This window comes from Schizophyllum commune, assembly GCF_000143185.2.
Source record: "Schizophyllum commune H4-8 unplaced genomic scaffold SCHCOscaffold_3, whole genome shotgun sequence".
Taxonomy (NCBI): domain Eukaryota; kingdom Fungi; phylum Basidiomycota; class Agaricomycetes; order Agaricales; family Schizophyllaceae; genus Schizophyllum; species Schizophyllum commune.
In genome coordinates, this window is record NW_026089540.1 from 1931457 (window position 1) to 1947637 (window position 16181).

Genomic DNA, 16181 nt, shown 5'->3' on the forward strand with positions numbered 1-16181 from the left:
CATTTCGAATGTGCGTGATGCATGCATTGAAGAACTTCAGTCCCCCAGGAGATGTGCCATCACAGCATCATCATGTCGAGGCACGATAGCACATCTGAAGGGACATATGTGACTGGACAAGAGTCAGTCGTCGCACGCGAGCAGAGAATACGGGCGCGACTCACTTTATCGGCCCACCAGTCGTTTTATAATCAGGAAGCGCTCCTTCCGCTCTTATATCAAAGAGCGCCAAGCACACAGCGATGGTGACGAAGATAGATGCGTCTGCTAATAATCTTCCTGGGCAGATGCGGCGTCCGAAACTGGTGAAATCGACGGTGAGTCCACGACAATTCAGTCTGCGAACGGGGAGGCGTACCCAAATACATATTCCCTGGGATCTTGCTCAGGCGTAGGTCCCAAAAAGCGCTCAGGATCGAATGTATCTGCGTCGGAGTAGACTGCAGCATCGCGGCTCATCATCCTTGGAGATATCAGCCACTGAAGAAAGTCGGCGACAAGCCACGATACCAGATATTAGGAATTATGGTGCTTCCTCTTGGTATGAAATATCCATCCTGTACATCGTCTTGCGTACTTGCGTGAGGCAGACCTGACTTCGTCAGCGATAGGCTTCGAGAATAGTCTCATGTACGACTCACCGCACGGACCCGGTGGATGGAAGCGCAGAACTTCTTTGCACATCGCCTCGACGTATGAGAGCTTATCTCGATCCCGATTCTCAGGCAACCTAATACCGTGCCCAACGACCGAATCAACCTCCGCCTGAGCTCGCTTCTGCACCTCCGGATGCAGAACCATGAAGAAGAAGAACGCATGAATTACGAGGGCCGTCGTCTCGCTGCCGGCTGATATACACTGTCACGCATTGCCGCTCTATTCCATGAAGTCGTTACGCACCCACGAACATCGATCCAGCCGCGTGCTTAATGATCTCTTCCTGTTGCTTCGACGTAGCCGCGGATAACGCCTGTGCCACAAATGATGGGTCGGCACTTTGCGACTCCTGCACCGCTCGCTTTAGTCGCAGATCCGAAATGGGTTGTGGAAGCACAACACTCACCAACGCGCTCTTCACGTAGTCGAACGGCGCATCGACCATGCGACCGTAGAGCGGACGCCACAACCGAGCCTGCCTCTTGAACCCCGCGCCGGGTACCCACTCCGGGACGTACTTCACTGCGCGCCATTCAGAACCTGGACAGGTCAACGCAGGCTAGGAGGACGAACTTGCCGGAAGCAGGTTCACGAGGTACGCAGAAGGCGACGCCGCCAGGTTGAATACTTCGATAGCGTCATTGGCGGCGCGTACGATGGGGTCTCCATCGGGTTTTGCGTGATAGCCTGGGTATGCGGTAAGTAGATTGAACGAGATGAAGGGTTATCAGACGCACCGTAAGCGACAGCCAGGACGAGCGCTCCGGACATGCTGTTTCGTGGATGAGGTGAGGAACGACAGCCGAGCCCTCCACTTACTGTACAGCATGCTCTCGAAACCGCTCCGGCTCGCGCCAACAGCTTCGCGCGAACGTCTTCGCGTGTGTTTCCTGCACGTGCGCATAAGCGCTCACTGCCTCGCGACTGCCAAGTCCACGATGAAAGATACGGCGGTAAGAGCGCAGTCGCGGGCCATATTCGACGAATGCGAGCCCGTCGCCCCACCCCATGAGTTCGGCAGGCATCGTGAGTCGGGGTCGGGAGGAGTAAGTTTGGCTTTTCCTTTCCATCATCTCGTACGCTTTACCGTAGGAGTTTACGATGACAACTGTGCGGCCAAGGATACGGATGGAGACGATAGAGCCTTGAAGCGAGTCAGTGAGAGAAAGTACCCATATGATGAGAGGAACATACCGTATTGTTCAGCCCAGCGAGTAAAGGTCTCCCATTCCCAGCCGCCGAGAGGCATGTCAAAGAGATTGCCTACAACTGGATACCCCGCCGGTCCAGGAGGTCGAGAAGGGGGCTTTCGCGATATCAACTTCCAGACAAACAATGCAGATGCAAGTATGAAAAGCAATGCGTGCAGTGTCATCGCGACGGACGACCTGAGGTAGGCACTGAACGTAGAGCTCGGGGATTCGACTGGATAAGAGGGCGAAGGAGCATATAAGAGAGAAGCAGCTGTCAAATGAGCGTCATAGCCGATTTCTTGCTGAGCGCGCAGGCGGCCAAGATCAGGAAACAATAGGACCCGATAGGGTTTGCGCCGCAGGCGACCTGCGGCCATCGTGCCTCGTGCATACTAGCTGTCCTTGTTGCGCCCATATATGGATATAAATGAGGCACATTCATCGATGGAGCGACCTACAATGAGACGTTGATCAGGTGAAGGCGTGCATAACGATATGAGCGGTGGTCGAAAGGCTACATCCGGCGGTTTGCAGTCACAATGTCAGTTCTTCATTCGCGATCCCAGGATCGATGAGATAAGCATCAGAGGCCTTTGCAAGCGCAGCTCCAGCGGCGTGCACCGCTAGGAGGCGGGAATGTAGGAGCCATACGCCGTTTGGGCGCAGATGGACTTGAAGGTCGTGGTAGAGGCGTGACTGTGAGTCACCCTAAAGTTCCGATTTGGACGCCACGCGCGCGTCGGTACTTGCCGGACTCACTCTGGCTCCTGCCATCATGTGAATTTATGCTTGCTTGCTCTGTAACTTCGCCGACTAAGAGAATAGCGACGCTTGTTCATCGACTTCGAATGCCAATCTGTGACACGTACTCGACTGAATAACACAAGGCCGCGCCTTCTGCTCTCTCCGTTCACATCGCTACAATTGCTTGCTTTGATGAAGCGTTGAACGACACCCACTTAGGATGGTCTTAAGCTCTTCTAAACGCGGCAGAAAGCGGGACTCATGGCGGAACAGAGCTTATACTCTACCCGCATATCTGCGAAAAGGCCGCCCTATCGACCAGCCCTGCTTCCTCCTCACACAAGTCATCGTCTGCCTCGTGTTGTCTCTCGTCGAGCTGCGAGCGAGCTACTATGCCGACGAAGTAAGTCGTCTGCTTCTGCGATATCCGAGACGATGGCTTTCTAACGGAGTGTTGACAGTAAAAGCGCTCATACGAGAGGTGGCGCGCATACGAGGGGCGCGAACAACACAAGAGGCGCCAGCACGAGAGGCGCTCAGAGAGGGCGTGGTGGTAGGGGACGCGGGACTAGAGGAGATCGCGGTAGAGGAGGCGCCAGACGAGGAGCATACGGCACTTTTGGGGGCACTCATCGCGGAGACGCCCCGAGGGAGGGTTCCAACGGGTGGCTTACCACGGACGATGTTAGCGGAAGCCGCGGATCTGGCAGAGGAGGCGCCGCAAGCAGGGAAAGCATCAATAGGCGCGCTCAGCCGTCGGTCGTCGCGGCCAACGAACCGCCAATCACCAAAGAGAAACACCCCAATGGCCAACCGTACATCAAGATCTCGCAGATCGCGTCCGTGTACGGGTTACCCGCGCTCGACATTCCGCTGGAATGCTTTCGGCGCGTCGGTGTCAGCATTTACGCCTTCGAGGCGTCTCGTGTTACGCCTGAGCAATTGCGCGCAGCGCGCAAGAGTTACGAAATGGGTGAGACCCCAGAACCTGTGGACCTTTCGGGCTCGGACGACGAAATCGGAGTCTGAAGTGATTGCTCTGCGCCGTGACGGCGTACAAGCGCTGACATTATTAAGAACATTGTGTACGTGCTGTATCTGATATCCATTCGCTATACTGACCACGAGCACAGTATACAGATCCGTTGCTGGTCACCTTTTCTTCACTTGACTTACTTTTTTCTGGCATGTGTATTTCTTGGTCCCTTGTGCTTCTGAATCCTAGTACGGTTCAGACGAATGATGAGATTTATCTCATGACCTGCGCTTCTTCTACCCACGCCTGAAGGCCTGTTTAGCCTAGGCCTCTCTTGCTTCCTGCCCTGAACTCGCTGAAGTGCGCAAGTCGTGCGACGCCCTACTCCTGTAAAGTCCGTGCGACAGTTTTGCTATGGCCAACAAGAAGTGCGTTAGTTTTTCCTCGCCGCAACGGTGCTAAAGCGGATGGATAGAAATAAGAAGAAGGCCTTCCCCAGTAAAAACGGCTTACGTCTAACGCGCAAGAACAAGGGCTACAGGGTAGAGGATGGCCCATTTCACCCGGATGGCCGCCTGACCGTCAAGATATCGGAGATTGACGACGTATATGGCATCTCTACAATTCCCGCAGAGTGCTTCCAGCGCATCGGAATCACAAATGCGACGCTCGACACTGAGGTTACGGTCCCGCAAGTACGCCAAGCCTACGCTAAACACGAGCGGACGATGGCGAATGCCCGTTGGAAGGAGGCGAAGAAGAAGAGGAAGGAAAAATCTAATCAAACGACGGACCTCTATCCGGGCAATGTGTATTTGACCAGGCGGAGGACGTACGATAGGAGCGGCATGGACGACGTTGCGGACCTTACGCAGAATCTACAGCTGTATGAGCGTGCAGAAGGCAGAAGCGCTTTCGGCCCTGGTAGGGCGTTGGTACACTGGGACTCTGATGACGATTGTACGTCGTCTTTGGTGTTTCTGGGGGCTTCCTGCTCACATGAAGCTGCCCCTCTACTTGCAGAATGATGCCCTTTCTCGCTCAACGCGCGTGTAGAAGAACCCGTCGTAATCTATGTAACAATATGCTTTGCACTGCTTATTACTTTAATTGCAATGAACTCCTTCGCGATATCCGGAGGGCCTTTGAGAGCGGTGACTCACCACTGAGTTCCGATTCGGGCGCCACGCGACGTGCGTGCGAAGGCTTGGCTCATGTTCATGACATACGAAACTGCTGACGTTGTTCTTCTCGCGTTGAACAATGGTCAGGAACGTCGACCCAAACCCGCATCTCGCATGTCTTCCTGCCGCGGGGCTTGCGTTATATATGTCTCAGCCCCTCCTCCGCCCGATGTGCGCCGTCCAACTTGCCGGACGCCGTCGTCATCTGAAGGTTTATCCTCATTCCTATCCTATAAACTCGGGCGGTAGGCGTCGATCGCACCGCAACAGCTGTAGTAGGCCAGCTCTCCTTCAAAGTGTCGTCCATCGCTCTCCGTCTTCCCTCCCTCACCCGCCGATCTCTAGCCATGAGCTTGAGAGTCCTCGATGTCGTGAGGAACAATGGCGTCGCGCAGGAGATGCGGCCCGCGCACTGGGCCAACGCGAGCGGGACGAACTTCAAGAATCCCTGGAGCAGCTTCCGCGAGATGGACTGGACGGACGGGAAATGGGTGCGTGGTGGACCACCCCAGCGTGCTTCAGAGGGGACTGACTTACGGCGGATAGATCGCGGGAAACCTCCTGAAGGGCATGGCGCCTCTCCCCGCCGACCTAGCTGTGCGAATGCCTGTGCGCAAGCCGGTATGGGACCACGGCGAGGCGCGCAAGGACGAGGTCAAGACGACGTGGTTGGGGCATGCAGCCTTCCTCATCGAGATGCCCCACCACGCTGGAGCTGAGCGCGGAATACGAATTCTCACTGACCCGGTCTTGGGAGACTATTGCGCTCCGGTGTCGGCGGCGAAGCTGAAGCGGATAACTCGTGCGCACCTCAGTTATTCACATATGCCCTGTGCTAATCGTTCGTTCTCTAGCACCTGCAGCGAGAGTCGATGAGCTGCCAGACGTTGACGCGGTGGTCATCTCGGTGAGTCCCCTTCATCATATACGACGAACGCGCGCCGTTAACAGACTTCCCCCGAATCCAGCATAATCACTATGACCAGTTCGTTCAACATCCTCCCCTCCCCCCACACCTCACTAACCCACCCCCCCCCAGCCTCGACTACAAAACCATCTACGCCCTCTTCAAGCGCCCCCGCATCCCCCACATCTTCGCCCCTCGCGGTAACGAGAAGGTCCTCAAGTCCTTCGGCGTGCCCGCCAGCCACCTCCATATCCTCGACTGGTGGGAGAAGCAGCGCATAGAGCTGGAGATACCCGCTTCCTCTGGGCCCGACACGCCCGCTCAATCCACTCAACCCACCCGCGTCGACATCCACTGCGTACCCGCACAGCACAACTCGGGGCGGACGCCGCTAGATCGTATGAGGGGACAACCGGCGTTGTGGTCTGGGTGGGCGTTCGAGGAAGTCGTCGAGGGGGCGGATAAGCACGCTGATGTCAGTGCTGGCGCTGAGGGGCCCATCACTACGGGCAAGAAGGTGTACTTCGCCGGCGACACGGCGTACAAGGCGCTGTGGGACGGCAAGGATGAGGCCGACTGCCCGTCATGCCCCGCCTTCAAGGAGATTGGCGAGCGGTTCGGCGGCTTCGACGTTGCGCTGTTGCCCATAGGGTGAGTTTAGGACGCCATTTTCGGGATGATTGCGGCGTTGCATTCGGGAGTCGCAGAATATTGACATATCCCCTTTCCAGCTGCTATCTCCCCCGCCGGTTCATGTCGCCGATGCATGCCTCGCCAGGTGACAGCGTCAACATCTTTAAGGACGTTCGTGCGAAGCGCGCCGTGGCGATGCATTGGGGGTGAGTCTTCTTTCATTATCGCTCGCCGTAGATGTTTGCGGTGCGGTTCGTGGAACGCAGGCTGATTAATATCTATCTTCAGCACCTGGGTCCTCTCTGATGAACCAGTACTTGAGCCTCCGCAGTTGCTCAAGAAAGAGGCTATGGCAGCGGGGTTGGCTGATGACGCGTTCACGGCGTGCGAAATTGGGGAGACGAGGTTTTATTAGGTGCGGACCTGTACTGGTTTCGTTGTGCATGGCTTCTATACTATCATTGTGCAAGGATTCGATGCTATCGGATGTAGGACCTTTGTGTAGCCTTTAGCGTACTTGTCGCTCCTTGGTGCATTATCATATTTTTCCTCCACATGCAGTCGGCCGATGAGGCTCGTTCCTACGCGGTCAGGCGATGGAGCCGCGATCGCACGTTATCCCTCAATGCATGGAACACGTTAGCGCGATGGCCTTCTTTCCTATGAGAGCCTTTGAGAGTCTTTGACCACCTTTGATCTCTTTTGATGCAATTCAGAATAGCTCCGTAGCGGAAGCAAATCTCGCCGCGTGGCATGCCGCAGATGGTTCCGCTCGTTGACCGTCGAGGGTTGTTTCCGTGAATCATGCCACTCGGCGGCCTTTCCGCGCAGTCGCCAGCGCACGCCTCGTGCCCAACGTGTTTGTTTGCGAATTGTTTGTCCTTTCAAGGGCCTTGCGTTTGTGTCGCCTCGTGCAGGTCATGTGACACGGTGATCGGGCCGGGGGCGGGTACATAAGGGCAGGGTCTTCGCGTCGTTTCCCCCATTTCCCTTCTTCCCTTCTCCCCCCATCACCTGCCCCGAGTGGCGATTGCGTCGTAAGGCGCTCTTGCTCTCCCGTTTTTATCTTGTCTCTCTTCCTCTTTGCGCTCCATTGTAGACGGACGGCTTGCGATCGTCGGGGTCGCCACTGCGCCACACATCGCTCGTCGTCGCTTTTCGCCCGTCGCCGCTCTTTGTGTTCCCCATTCTCTCCCCCATCCTGCTCTCTACTATGCTCTATGTACATGCCACCTACTTGGGCGCCTCAACGCGCTCCTCCCCGTCGTCTTCTTGCACTTTCTCCCCTTTGTGGCGGTTTGGCGCCGCGTTCCCCGATCGCTCAAGACCATCGCCGATGGACATGAGGATGGGTGTTATGACTCTTAAGGTGCGTGGCAACTCTCTTGCTGTCGTACAACTGCTCAATCCTCTTGCAGCTCGTCAACGCCACGCCACCCCGAACGTCAGCGGGCCAAGACCGAACGCGTCCTTTCCTATTGTCACAACACATCGACCTCAAGATCATCAAGCATCATCGTCAAGGCCCTCAAGCCCTCTCCAAGCTTTCCTCACGTCCTTCATCGACGGGGGCACTTTCACACCTTGTGGGAAAGGCCCAATGATCTGCCGCGTTTGGCCTACCTTCTCTTCGAGACGCAGGTTTTCGACGTCAATACTCATCTTTGGAGATCAAGATGACCGGGAGCCACTCTCAGCAAGAACTACAGAAGCTCTCAGGGGTTCAATGCGCGCAGTCAAGACCTTTCGCGCCGCTCGTCGGTCATTGGAGTAAGAGCAAAGAGCAAGACTCAACGGGCGTGCCTCAAGAATATGTGTGCCTCAAGACCCCCTTGGGATAGGTGCATCGTCTGCGGGCGGTGCACCGGCGCCAGACCTCAACGTGGTCCAAGGGTGAACCTCTCGACTCTGCCGAGAGGGCCAACTGGCGTTCTCGCTCGCCGGAGTGAGCGTGAGGTACGTTCCTTCCCTGGTTCATATTTCATCGTCCCTGATGGTCTTTCACAGAGTGATGCGTGATTGAGTGAGCTTGAGGCGCGGCCGACCGCAACAGTCGGCGCAGGCAGACGCGTGCTGCGACTTCAGTGTCTCCGTTCACCTGGTCATGCTGAGGTTCGGAGGGTATGAATCGTGTCCCGGATCCTCCATCGTCTGAGTGAAACGTGCGCGCCCTTACCTGTTCTCGTTGTCGTGCTCGGCTTACCAATCTTCGCAGCGTCGTGCATCTCCGCCGACATCAACGCGTTCGTCGTGTGATGAGTCGTCAGGGTTTTGCTTCCCTCTGAGTCGTCGAGCTTACACGCCCGGTGCCATCGCATCCCCTCGACATCCTTGCTCGCTCGTTTTCTTCCCTCCGCCGCCACTCTTTCCATCACTCACAGTCCCGCCATCACTTCCGTCTCTCGCCTCCGCTTTTACTGCCGTCATGTCTTCATCTTGTACTGGGTCTCCCTAACGGGGGGACCGGCCCTCGTGGCCTTTCCCTTGGAAGAGGTCGTGCCTCAACAGCGCGACTGGCGCCAGGCCTCAACGCGGCCCAAGGGTGAACCTCACCTGCTTTGCGGGTGGGGGCCAACTGGCGTGCCTGACGATGCTTAAGAAGACTTCGTCGGGCGAAGTGGGTGAGAGCAAGGTGCAAGGCGGCAACATCATCAAGGCCAATGAGGGAGAGCAAGGAGCAAGACAGCAACGCGCGGGCTTTTCAGACTAGCCAGGGAGTGAGAGCAAGACGCAAGACATCAACGGGTGTGCCTCAAGATTCCCTTGGGATAGGTGCTCTGCATCGGCGCCAGACCTCATCGCGGTCCAAGGGTGAACCTCCCGACTTCGGGAGGGCCAACTGGCGTACAACATCTGTGGATTGCTTGAGTGAGGTACGTTCTTCTTCCTCTCTCATGGTCTTCTCTTCGCTGACGATGCGCTGCAGATCTCTCTGAACGTAAGAGTAAGAATGCCGTCGCCGTCAAGCACTCCCGCAACATTTGGTTGAGCGGCTTTCGCCATCGCACATGAGTTAAGCTACGCGTGGCGTGTTGCGCTTGCGAGCGTCTGCAACTTCGTCTGAGTGAAATGTATGTCCTTCCCTTCTCGCTTATAATCGTATTCGTGCTGATACCGCTTCTTCAGTGATCGTGCTTCCGCCAACACCAACATTTCCTTCGTCTGAGTTGCTGCGACGATGCCGCCCTAAGTCTTTTGAGCTTCAATCTTGCTAAGATCTGAGTCATTGCGTCGCCGCCGCCGACGTTTGTAAGGGTCTTCACAGGATCTTTGAAGCTCTCTCGCCCATTGTCGAGTTCACGTTAAGACGGACGAGACGCAACCTTCATTTAGTTTATGCACGGCGCTTATCGAGCGCGGCCCGCCTTGCTTTAGATCTTCGTGAGTTCTCGCGGTTTTTTGACTTGTTATGAGCATTGCTGACCGTATCCCAGTGCCGTGCATTAACCGGCGTCAACTCGTGTCAGGTCCCAGAGAAAGCACACACTCGTTGAGCCCACCTCCTTGAGCATTCTTTCTTCACTGTTCCCCTTCGTCTCCATTCGCGTCTTCGTAGTTGCCTCGAGCTGCCTTTCCCCGCAAACCTCGAGGCCGTAAGGACTTTTCTGGTCTCCCCAACGGGAGACCGGGCCACAACAGCCCCCCTTGGAATAGGCACCTGCACGGGGGATAGTAATATCCCTCGTGCGCGTGCCGGCGCCAGGCCTCATCGCGGCCCAAGGGTGAGCTCTCCCGCCTTGCGGGAGGGGCCAATTGGCGTTATCGCTCTGCGGAGTGAGTGTGAGGTACGTTTTATTTCTCGGTATGCATTTTATCGTTCCTGATAACCTTTCGCAGATCGATGCGTGATTGAGTGAGCTTGGGGTGTGGCCGAGCGCAACAGTCGGTTCGGCATGAAAGACGCGCGCCGCGTTCCACTGAGCTTCTCCACTCGACGCCTGAGTCTGAGCGTAAGAGCGTGTGTATCGCGGAGCAGGTTTTCCATTGTCTGAGTTGAATGTATGTGCCCCCCGCTCTTGACGTCGTTGGCCTCGTGCTGATCAATCTTTGCAGTGTCGCGCCTCTAACGACAACAACATGCGCTTGGTGCGATTGGCTTCGATGCGTCGACGACGCCTCGTCTCCGTCAGAGAACCCACACTTTTCTTTCGTGCTCGCTCTTCGCATCCTCGTTACCTGCGCCCTCATCACGCATGCCTTACCGCCTTCGTGGTTTAACCTCCCTCTCTTCCATGACCACCATCTTTCTCCTTCACTAGGTCTCCCTAACGGGGGGACCTGGCCTTCGCGGCCTTTCCCTTGGAATAGGTCACGCTTGAAAGCGCGACCGGCGCCAGGCCTCATCGTGGCCCAAGGGTGAACTCTTCCACCTTGTGGAAGGGGCCAACTGGTGCATCGTTTGACATTGTCTCCCCTTTCATGAAGACCGTCGGCGACTTCAAGATTAGCAAGACAAGGGAGGGAGGGAGCAAGTCCCTTAACGAGGCGCATGAAGACCTCGTCAAGCCGCGGGAGAGAGAGCAAGGTGCAAGACATCCACGTGCGTGCATAAGGCTCCCTTGAGAAAGTTGTACTTTGTATGCCGGCCCCGGGACTCGTCACGACCCAAAGCTCAAGAGTGTAGCTCTTTGTCAATCTCCTGAGCTCGGCAGGGCCAACTGATCTCAAATGTTCGGGACGCACGTTCGCGAGGCGCCAATTTGGTCGTCCGGCTAGCTTGCCTTCGCGTGGTCGTATATGTCCTCTGTGTATCCATCGTCGTACAGATTTCCCTTCTACTCAATGTATAATGTATTGCTCTCATTTACTGGCGCTTCTCTTGCTATATGAGATTGAGCGGCTTCAAGGCACCTCCCAAGTCATCACCTGCCATCGACTGTCCCCATTTGGCTATCTCTTTGTTCGGTCCCAAAAGAGCTTCCGCTGACGTCTTGCCTTCTTCCACCATGTGCCCTCGTCCCTCTCAACATGGACGCCAACATATCGCTATCGCTGGCCATGTGCAGCCAAGCTATAAGGTACCTGGATAAGTACCCCTCTCAGGCTTGACGCATATATTGAGCTTCTGCAGCAGCGCGACAGGCGGGATCGGCAGCACGTTCGCACCGCTCCTTGACATGGCGACGCGCTTTCTGCACGCCATAGCGGTCCTGTCGGCGTTGTATGAGGGCACGACTTCAACGAGGATCGCTGAGATACAAGGGAACGCGTACCAGTCGCCGCTCGTGGGGCAGAAGGTCAGCGGCGTCACCGGGCTGGTGACTGCGAAGGTGCGTGTTGTACGATGGCTTCGGGTGCAGGCAGCTGAGGACGATGAACAGGCAGACAGTGGCTTCTACCTCGCTGGCGACCCAGTCGACGACCTGCGCGTCTCCACCGGTCTCTATGTCTACACCACCTCGTCCGACGTGCTTGACTCCGTCACCGTCGGAGACTCGATCTCGCTTTCCGGCACCGTGCAGGAGTACCGCTCCTCGTCGAAGCCCGACTACCTCTTCCTCACCGAGCTCGCGTCCCCGTCCGACATTGAGAGCCTCTCGTCAAACAACACTGTTACGCCGGTGGTGCTTGGCTACGACAGGTCGCCGCCGACGCAGAAGCTGTCCTCGTTGGACGTGGGGGACGATGGTTGGCTCTCGGTGCCGAACAACCAGACAAGGATTGAAGAGATCAACCCGACGTTGGTGCCGAGCGTCTACGGATTGGACTTCTGGGAGAGCTTGGAGGGGCAGTTGGTGCTGATTCCGAGCCCGACCGCTTTGAACTTCGAGAATAGCTATGGCGAGTTTTGGGTCTATGGAAACTGGACTGTGACGGGGAAGAATGGGCGCGGTGGCCTATCTCTGAACTTCGGTACGCTGACATGACCATTCACATCTCCTTCGTTGCTCACGAACCATGCCAGGTTCGGATGGCATCCCTGATGCCAATCCCGAGGTAGGTAAGCGCATATATGCACCCTGAATCGCCTTCTGACGATGATTGCACAGACCATCCAGGTCGGCAGCCCCCTCGACGGCACGGATAATCCCAAGGTCGCTGTCGGCGTCACCCTCAGCGACATCGTCGGCGTCGTGCATTACCAGTTTGGCTACTACCAGATTTTACCTTTGACGGCGCCCTCGGTGCTGACTACTCCTTCGCAAGAGGCCCCGCCGACGAGTATCGTGGGAGACGACGATGCGTGTAGCCTGTTCTTCGGTGACTACAACGTACGCTGCTTCTCATTTTCGCTCTGCTACTCACCGCATAGCTGACGATCACCTTCTTAGGTAGAGAACATGGCCCCCACCTCGTCCCACATCCCAGCTGTCGCCGAGCACATCGCCTCCTACCTCCTCAGCCCCGACATCCTCTTCGTGCAGGAGATCCAGGACAATTCGGGCCCGACGGACGACGGGACGGTCAGCGCGAATGTGACGCTGGTGACACTGGCGAATGCGATCAAAAATATCAGCGGCGTGGTATATGACTTTGTCGACATTGCTCCGAAAGACGGGGAGGATGGCGGGCAGCCTGGTGGGAATATAAGGCAGGCGTACTTGTGAGTGAGACTGCAGTTGTGGGGCGGGGGTCAGGCTGACGGGTGGTGTTGGAAGGTACCGCGCGGATAAGCTGCAGCTTGTGTCGGGCTCGCCTGCGGGGACAGCGCTTGATGCTGTCGAGGTGCAGGAGTCCTCTGATGGGACACCCGCATTGAAGTAAGCGCATATATGCACCTATATACCTTCAACCTTACTAACCTCACCTCACCTCGCCCACCAGTTTCAACCCCGGGCGCATCGCCCCCACCAACGCCGCCTGGGACAGCTCGCGCAAGCCCCTCGTCGCGCATTGGATCACGCCCAACGGCACCTCGCTCTTCACCATCAACCTGCACCTCACATCGAAGGGCGGTAGCAGCACGACGCACGCGAATGGCCGGACGCCGGTCAACCTCGGCGTCGAGCAGCGGACGAGTCAGGTAGAGCTGGTTGCCAGTTTTGTCGGGGATATTCTGGCGGTGGATCCGGAGGCGAATGTGATCGTCGCGGGCGATTTCAACGAGTACACGCAGACGAGGTCGGTGCTGCAGGCGCTGGAGGATATTGGCTCGGGTGGTGACGACGGCCTGATCGAGATCGACGAGGCGGCGGGGCTGGCGGAGGTCGAGCGGTACACGTACGTGTACGACCAGAACACGCAGCAGCTGGACCACGCGTTCGTGTCGGGGGCGATTGCGGGGAGGGGGGTCGAGGTCGAGCATGTGCATGTGAACAATTGGGTGGCGACGTATGCGGAGAGGGTTAGTGACCATGATCCTAGTGTGGGGAAGGTGTGGTTGTGCTGAGGAGGTATGGCTGTGTTGAGGAGGTAGTTGGGTGGAGGTCAGAAGAGACTTTGTACTTATACCCTGCGTACATAACGGCCGCTTATGACTTGGACCTTTCCTTCACGCGCGCGGTATTCGGTTTCGCGAGTTGTGGACCACAGCCCAGTCGTCGATTGCTCCTCTCCTTTCCTCCATCCCCCAAATACTGAACAAGGCACTTGAACGTCTGTGTCCCTGTGTAATTATGGACTTCGCGTTCCTCGCCCTGCCAGGCGCGTCGCCAGCATTGGCCATCCCCATCACGTGGGCGCGTGCGACCATGCAACGCCACGCGGGGCACCATAGGTCCTCCGCTCATTATACCAGGAACGGCCGCCATGAAAATGCGACCAAAGGCGACGGACTCAAAGACAATTTACCGCCTATAGCCACTCAATCATAATATTTACTGCATGCAGCAGCGCTCTTTCTGACCACGCGCGTCCCCTATACTACTCTACCTTGCTTCGAAGGTGAGGAAGGATTCAGATCGTCGAGGGCGCGCCTGGGCCCTGATTCCCTCCGGCAATCTCTCGGAAGAAAGGTGCTGATCACGGTCATATTGTCGCTAAGAGACCATCGGGCGTCGGGCTCCACTCGCATCCTGTTCCTCTGCCCGTTGCACTGGGTCGTTGTCATGCTCGCCATACTTATAGACGGAGAGCTCGCCATCAGGGCTCATTCCTTTCCTCGCTCTCACCGAAGTTCAAGCTTAGGTCTTGACTTCTCTTTCCTTCGTTTCTTCGTTCTTTCAGTGAGTAGATGGCTTCTACTACAGTCCCAGCACAATGCTAACCAAGGACTTGCAGATCGCTGGCGTATCCTCTTCTTCCCTCTTCACATCCCACTTCACTTTTCCATTCTAATCCGTAACTTCTCAACCCCATTACTGTCGTTCAATATGTTTGCGAAGGGTGCTATTCTTGCCATCACGTACTTGTCCCTCTTCCTCGTGAGGGCAGCACCGATACCTCGTGAAGTGCCTCAGGGTGAGTTATCACAGCTCAACCATCAACAGTCTTGCTAATGACCCGCCAGAGCACTCTCACGAGAAGTACCTCACCTTGGTCCGGGCGAGCTTGGCTCTCGACAACCCGCAGAACCTCGGTGACCCCGTCTTCGCCCTCCTCGGCAACGCCGCCGCCCAGCAGGGCCTCGGCGACTCCACCGACCCCGACTGCCTCCAGCAGGCGATCGCCGACCAGGCGTTCACGAACGCGAAGGCCGCGAACGACGTCGACGGCATGGTCGGCGCGCTCGTCTACCGCGCGCTCGAGCGCAACTCGGGCAAGGTCGGCGCGGCGAGCAACGCGTGCACGAGCGTGACGGCGGCGAACCCGGAGATCGCCGCGCTGCAGCAGCACCAGGACCCGGCGAGCGACGGCGCGGCGGACACGAACAAGCAGATCACGCTCGAGCTCGCGCGGCAGATTGCTAGTGTGGGCGGCGACCCGCAGCAGGCGCTCGAGTCGGGCACGTTCGCGCCGGGCGATGTGAACGACCCGACGGCGGCGGGGAATACGTGCGACGACCAGAACGATACGGAGGGATGCATCTTCACGCAGAACCTCCTTGTGGAGGACGCGACGGCGGAGGAGATTGAGGCGGCGGTTTCGGGCAGCGGCTCGTCTTCCTCGGCCAGCTCGTCTGGCGTGAGCGGTGGCGCTGCTGCTGTTGCCTCTGGCAGCTCTAGCACGGCCTCCGCGGCCGCTTCGTCCTCCACTGCTTCCTCGAACAGCGGCAGCATCGGCTGCGGCGGCTCTGCCGACTCAAGCAGCAGCTCCTCGAACAACTCGGGTGGTTCTTCCAACTCCTCGAGCAACAACTCCGGCAACGCCAACAGCAGCGCCGCCTCCGCCACCTCCAGCGCTGCCGCCTCTGCCGCCTCTTCCGCCTCCTCCTCTTCCAGCTCGGATTCCTCTTCCTCGTCCTCATCCTCCTCCACCTCCGGCAACCTCCAGACCTTCACCGGCTCCCTCGGCGGCGCCGCCCCCGCTGTCACCCCCGGCGGCCGCGGCTTCCAGGTCGAGGGCAACGACGACTTCCTGAACGCGGCCGCCGCGCTCGGCCGCTCGTGCGACGTGCAGCACAACAAGTGCGCGAACGCGGCCAACTCGGGCGGCGGGTTCTCCGTCGGTGACTGCGACCAGCAGAACACGGAGTGCCGCGCGGCGGCGAGTGCGTGAGGGACTTGTTGGGTTGAGGCGATTGCAGTGGGCGCGAGGTTGGTTCACTTGACGATTATACGGATATTTTGGAACTTTTGGATGTGTTAGTAGGAACTAGTTGGATAGTACATAACGCCGGTTTTATTCTTTTGTTTTACTCCTTTGCCTGACGTTGGATGCACAGCGCAACGGTGAGTGAATGCGGAAGGTAGGGCGAGCGACGGTTGCGTTCTTCCTCTGTGGCCATGGCTTCGCTCGTTCAATGTCCATCCGTCCTTCTTCCGCCTAGCGCATCACCCTGTGCACTAAGCGGGGTCAGCAGACACTGAACGAGGAGCATAAGACAGGAGAACTGAGTAAGAGCACCG

The 16181-nt window shown here is 57.3% G+C and overlaps 10 protein-coding genes across 10 annotated transcripts; 9 read left to right on the plus strand and 1 right to left on the minus strand.

Moving 5' to 3' along the window:
• Positions 1-36: 36 nt before the first annotated feature.
• Positions 37-1906, minus strand: SCHCODRAFT_02492961 (cytochrome P450; the record flags this gene model as incomplete). Its single annotated transcript, XM_003034399.2, has 11 exons — positions 37-112; positions 165-302; positions 359-463; positions 511-592; positions 642-848; positions 901-1006; positions 1064-1179; positions 1231-1344; positions 1395-1429; positions 1477-1801; positions 1852-1906. The coding sequence occupies 11 exons, from the start codon at positions 1904-1906 to the stop codon at positions 37-39; spliced, it is 1359 nt and encodes a 452-aa protein (XP_003034445.1).
• An 886-nt stretch (positions 1907-2792) lies between these two features.
• Positions 2793-3800, plus strand: SCHCODRAFT_02615352 (uncharacterized protein). The gene is made up of 4 exons (XM_050344703.1): positions 2793-2817; positions 2868-2997; positions 3056-3679; positions 3728-3800. Exons 2-3 carry the CDS (start codon positions 2987-2989, stop codon positions 3621-3623), a joined length of 579 nt encoding a protein of 192 aa, XP_050201691.1. The 5' UTR covers positions 2793-2817; positions 2868-2986; the 3' UTR covers positions 3624-3679; positions 3728-3800.
• Positions 3801-3886: 86 nt separating this feature from the next.
• Positions 3887-4639, plus strand: SCHCODRAFT_02615354 (uncharacterized protein). The gene is made up of 2 exons (XM_050344704.1): positions 3887-3998; positions 4046-4639. Exons 1-2 carry the CDS (start codon positions 3985-3987, stop codon positions 4596-4598), a joined length of 567 nt encoding a protein of 188 aa, XP_050201692.1. The 5' UTR covers positions 3887-3984; the 3' UTR covers positions 4599-4639.
• A 136-nt stretch (positions 4640-4775) lies between these two features.
• Positions 4776-5052, plus strand: SCHCODRAFT_02615359 (uncharacterized protein). The gene is made up of 2 exons (XM_050344705.1): positions 4776-4959; positions 5017-5052. Exons 1-2 carry the CDS (start codon positions 4791-4793, stop codon positions 5028-5030), a joined length of 183 nt encoding a protein of 60 aa, XP_050201693.1. The 5' UTR covers positions 4776-4790; the 3' UTR covers positions 5031-5052.
• Positions 4832-6850, plus strand: SCHCODRAFT_02615361 (Metallo-hydrolase/oxidoreductase). The gene is made up of 7 exons (XM_050344706.1): positions 4832-5245; positions 5301-5556; positions 5609-5661; positions 5723-5739; positions 5794-6312; positions 6393-6500; positions 6583-6850. The coding sequence occupies exons 1-7, from the start codon at positions 5153-5155 to the stop codon at positions 6707-6709; spliced, it is 1173 nt and encodes a 390-aa protein (XP_050201694.1). The 5' UTR covers positions 4832-5152; the 3' UTR covers positions 6710-6850.
• A 450-nt stretch (positions 6851-7300) lies between these two features.
• Positions 7301-8035, plus strand: SCHCODRAFT_02569405 (uncharacterized protein). Its single transcript, XM_003033820.3, has 2 exons — positions 7301-7663; positions 7713-8035. The coding sequence occupies exons 1-2, from the start codon at positions 7508-7510 to the stop codon at positions 7896-7898; spliced, it is 342 nt and encodes a 113-aa protein (XP_003033866.1). The 5' UTR covers positions 7301-7507; the 3' UTR covers positions 7899-8035.
• Positions 8036-8070: 35 nt separating this feature from the next.
• Positions 8071-8313, plus strand: SCHCODRAFT_02490904 (uncharacterized protein; the record flags this gene model as incomplete). The annotated part of the gene is made up of 1 exon (XM_050342939.1): positions 8071-8313. A coding segment is annotated over one exon (243 nt), but the record flags the coding sequence as incomplete, so codon positions are not given.
• A 398-nt stretch (positions 8314-8711) lies between these two features.
• On the plus strand, positions 8712-9566 carry SCHCODRAFT_02724820 (uncharacterized protein). The gene is made up of 3 exons (XM_050347099.1): positions 8712-9167; positions 9221-9365; positions 9421-9566. The coding sequence occupies exons 1-2, from the start codon at positions 8955-8957 to the stop codon at positions 9281-9283; spliced, it is 276 nt and encodes a 91-aa protein (XP_050201696.1). The 5' UTR covers positions 8712-8954; the 3' UTR covers positions 9284-9365; positions 9421-9566.
• Positions 9567-11249: 1683 nt separating this feature from the next.
• On the plus strand, positions 11250-13883 carry SCHCODRAFT_02615368 (DNase I-like protein). Its single transcript, XM_003033821.2, has 8 exons — positions 11250-11312; positions 11366-11564; positions 11616-12147; positions 12200-12231; positions 12285-12506; positions 12567-12838; positions 12894-12995; positions 13060-13883. Exons 2-8 carry the CDS (start codon positions 11412-11414, stop codon positions 13622-13624), a joined length of 1878 nt encoding a protein of 625 aa, XP_003033867.1. The 5' UTR covers positions 11250-11312; positions 11366-11411; the 3' UTR covers positions 13625-13883.
• Positions 13884-14320: 437 nt separating this feature from the next.
• SCHCODRAFT_02615369 (uncharacterized protein) lies at positions 14321-15964 on the plus strand. The gene is made up of 3 exons (XM_003033822.2): positions 14321-14399; positions 14455-14634; positions 14684-15964. The coding sequence occupies exons 2-3, from the start codon at positions 14547-14549 to the stop codon at positions 15829-15831; spliced, it is 1236 nt and encodes a 411-aa protein (XP_003033868.2). The 5' UTR covers positions 14321-14399; positions 14455-14546; the 3' UTR covers positions 15832-15964.
• Positions 15965-16181: the final 217 nt, after the last annotated feature.

Bases quoted from the DNA above. Each gene is read 5' to 3' on its own strand.
- SCHCODRAFT_02615369 (XM_003033822.2), top strand. From the start codon at position 14,547: ATGTTTGCGAAGGGTGCTATTCTTGCCATCACGTACTTGTCCCTCTTC. The intron at 14,635-14,683 runs GTGAGTTATCAC...ATGACCCGCCAG, and splicing joins ACCTCGTGAAGTGCCTCAGG to AGCACTCTCACGAGAAGTAC.
- SCHCODRAFT_02615368 (XM_003033821.2), top strand. From the start codon at position 11,412: ATGGCGACGCGCTTTCTGCACGCCATAGCGGTCCTGTCGGCGTTGTAT. The intron at 11,565-11,615 runs GTGCGTGTTGTA...GACGATGAACAG, and splicing joins CCGGGCTGGTGACTGCGAAG to GCAGACAGTGGCTTCTACCT. The intron at 12,839-12,893 runs GTGAGTGAGACT...TGGTGTTGGAAG, and splicing joins AATATAAGGCAGGCGTACTT to GTACCGCGCGGATAAGCTGC.
- SCHCODRAFT_02615359 (XM_050344705.1), top strand. From the start codon at position 4,791: ATGACATACGAAACTGCTGACGTTGTTCTTCTCGCGTTGAACAATGGT.
- SCHCODRAFT_02569405 (XM_003033820.3), top strand. From the start codon at position 7,508: ATGCTCTATGTACATGCCACCTACTTGGGCGCCTCAACGCGCTCCTCC. The intron at 7,664-7,712 runs GTGCGTGGCAAC...ATCCTCTTGCAG, and splicing joins TGGGTGTTATGACTCTTAAG to CTCGTCAACGCCACGCCACC.
- SCHCODRAFT_02615361 (XM_050344706.1), top strand. From the start codon at position 5,153: ATGCGGCCCGCGCACTGGGCCAACGCGAGCGGGACGAACTTCAAGAAT. The intron at 5,557-5,608 runs GTGCGCACCTCA...TTCGTTCTCTAG, and splicing joins GAAGCTGAAGCGGATAACTC to CACCTGCAGCGAGAGTCGAT. The intron at 6,313-6,392 runs GTGAGTTTAGGA...TCCCCTTTCCAG, and splicing joins GTTGCGCTGTTGCCCATAGG to CTGCTATCTCCCCCGCCGGT.
- SCHCODRAFT_02724820 (XM_050347099.1), top strand. From the start codon at position 8,955: ATGAGGGAGAGCAAGGAGCAAGACAGCAACGCGCGGGCTTTTCAGACT. The intron at 9,168-9,220 runs GTACGTTCTTCT...GATGCGCTGCAG, and splicing joins CTGTGGATTGCTTGAGTGAG to ATCTCTCTGAACGTAAGAGT.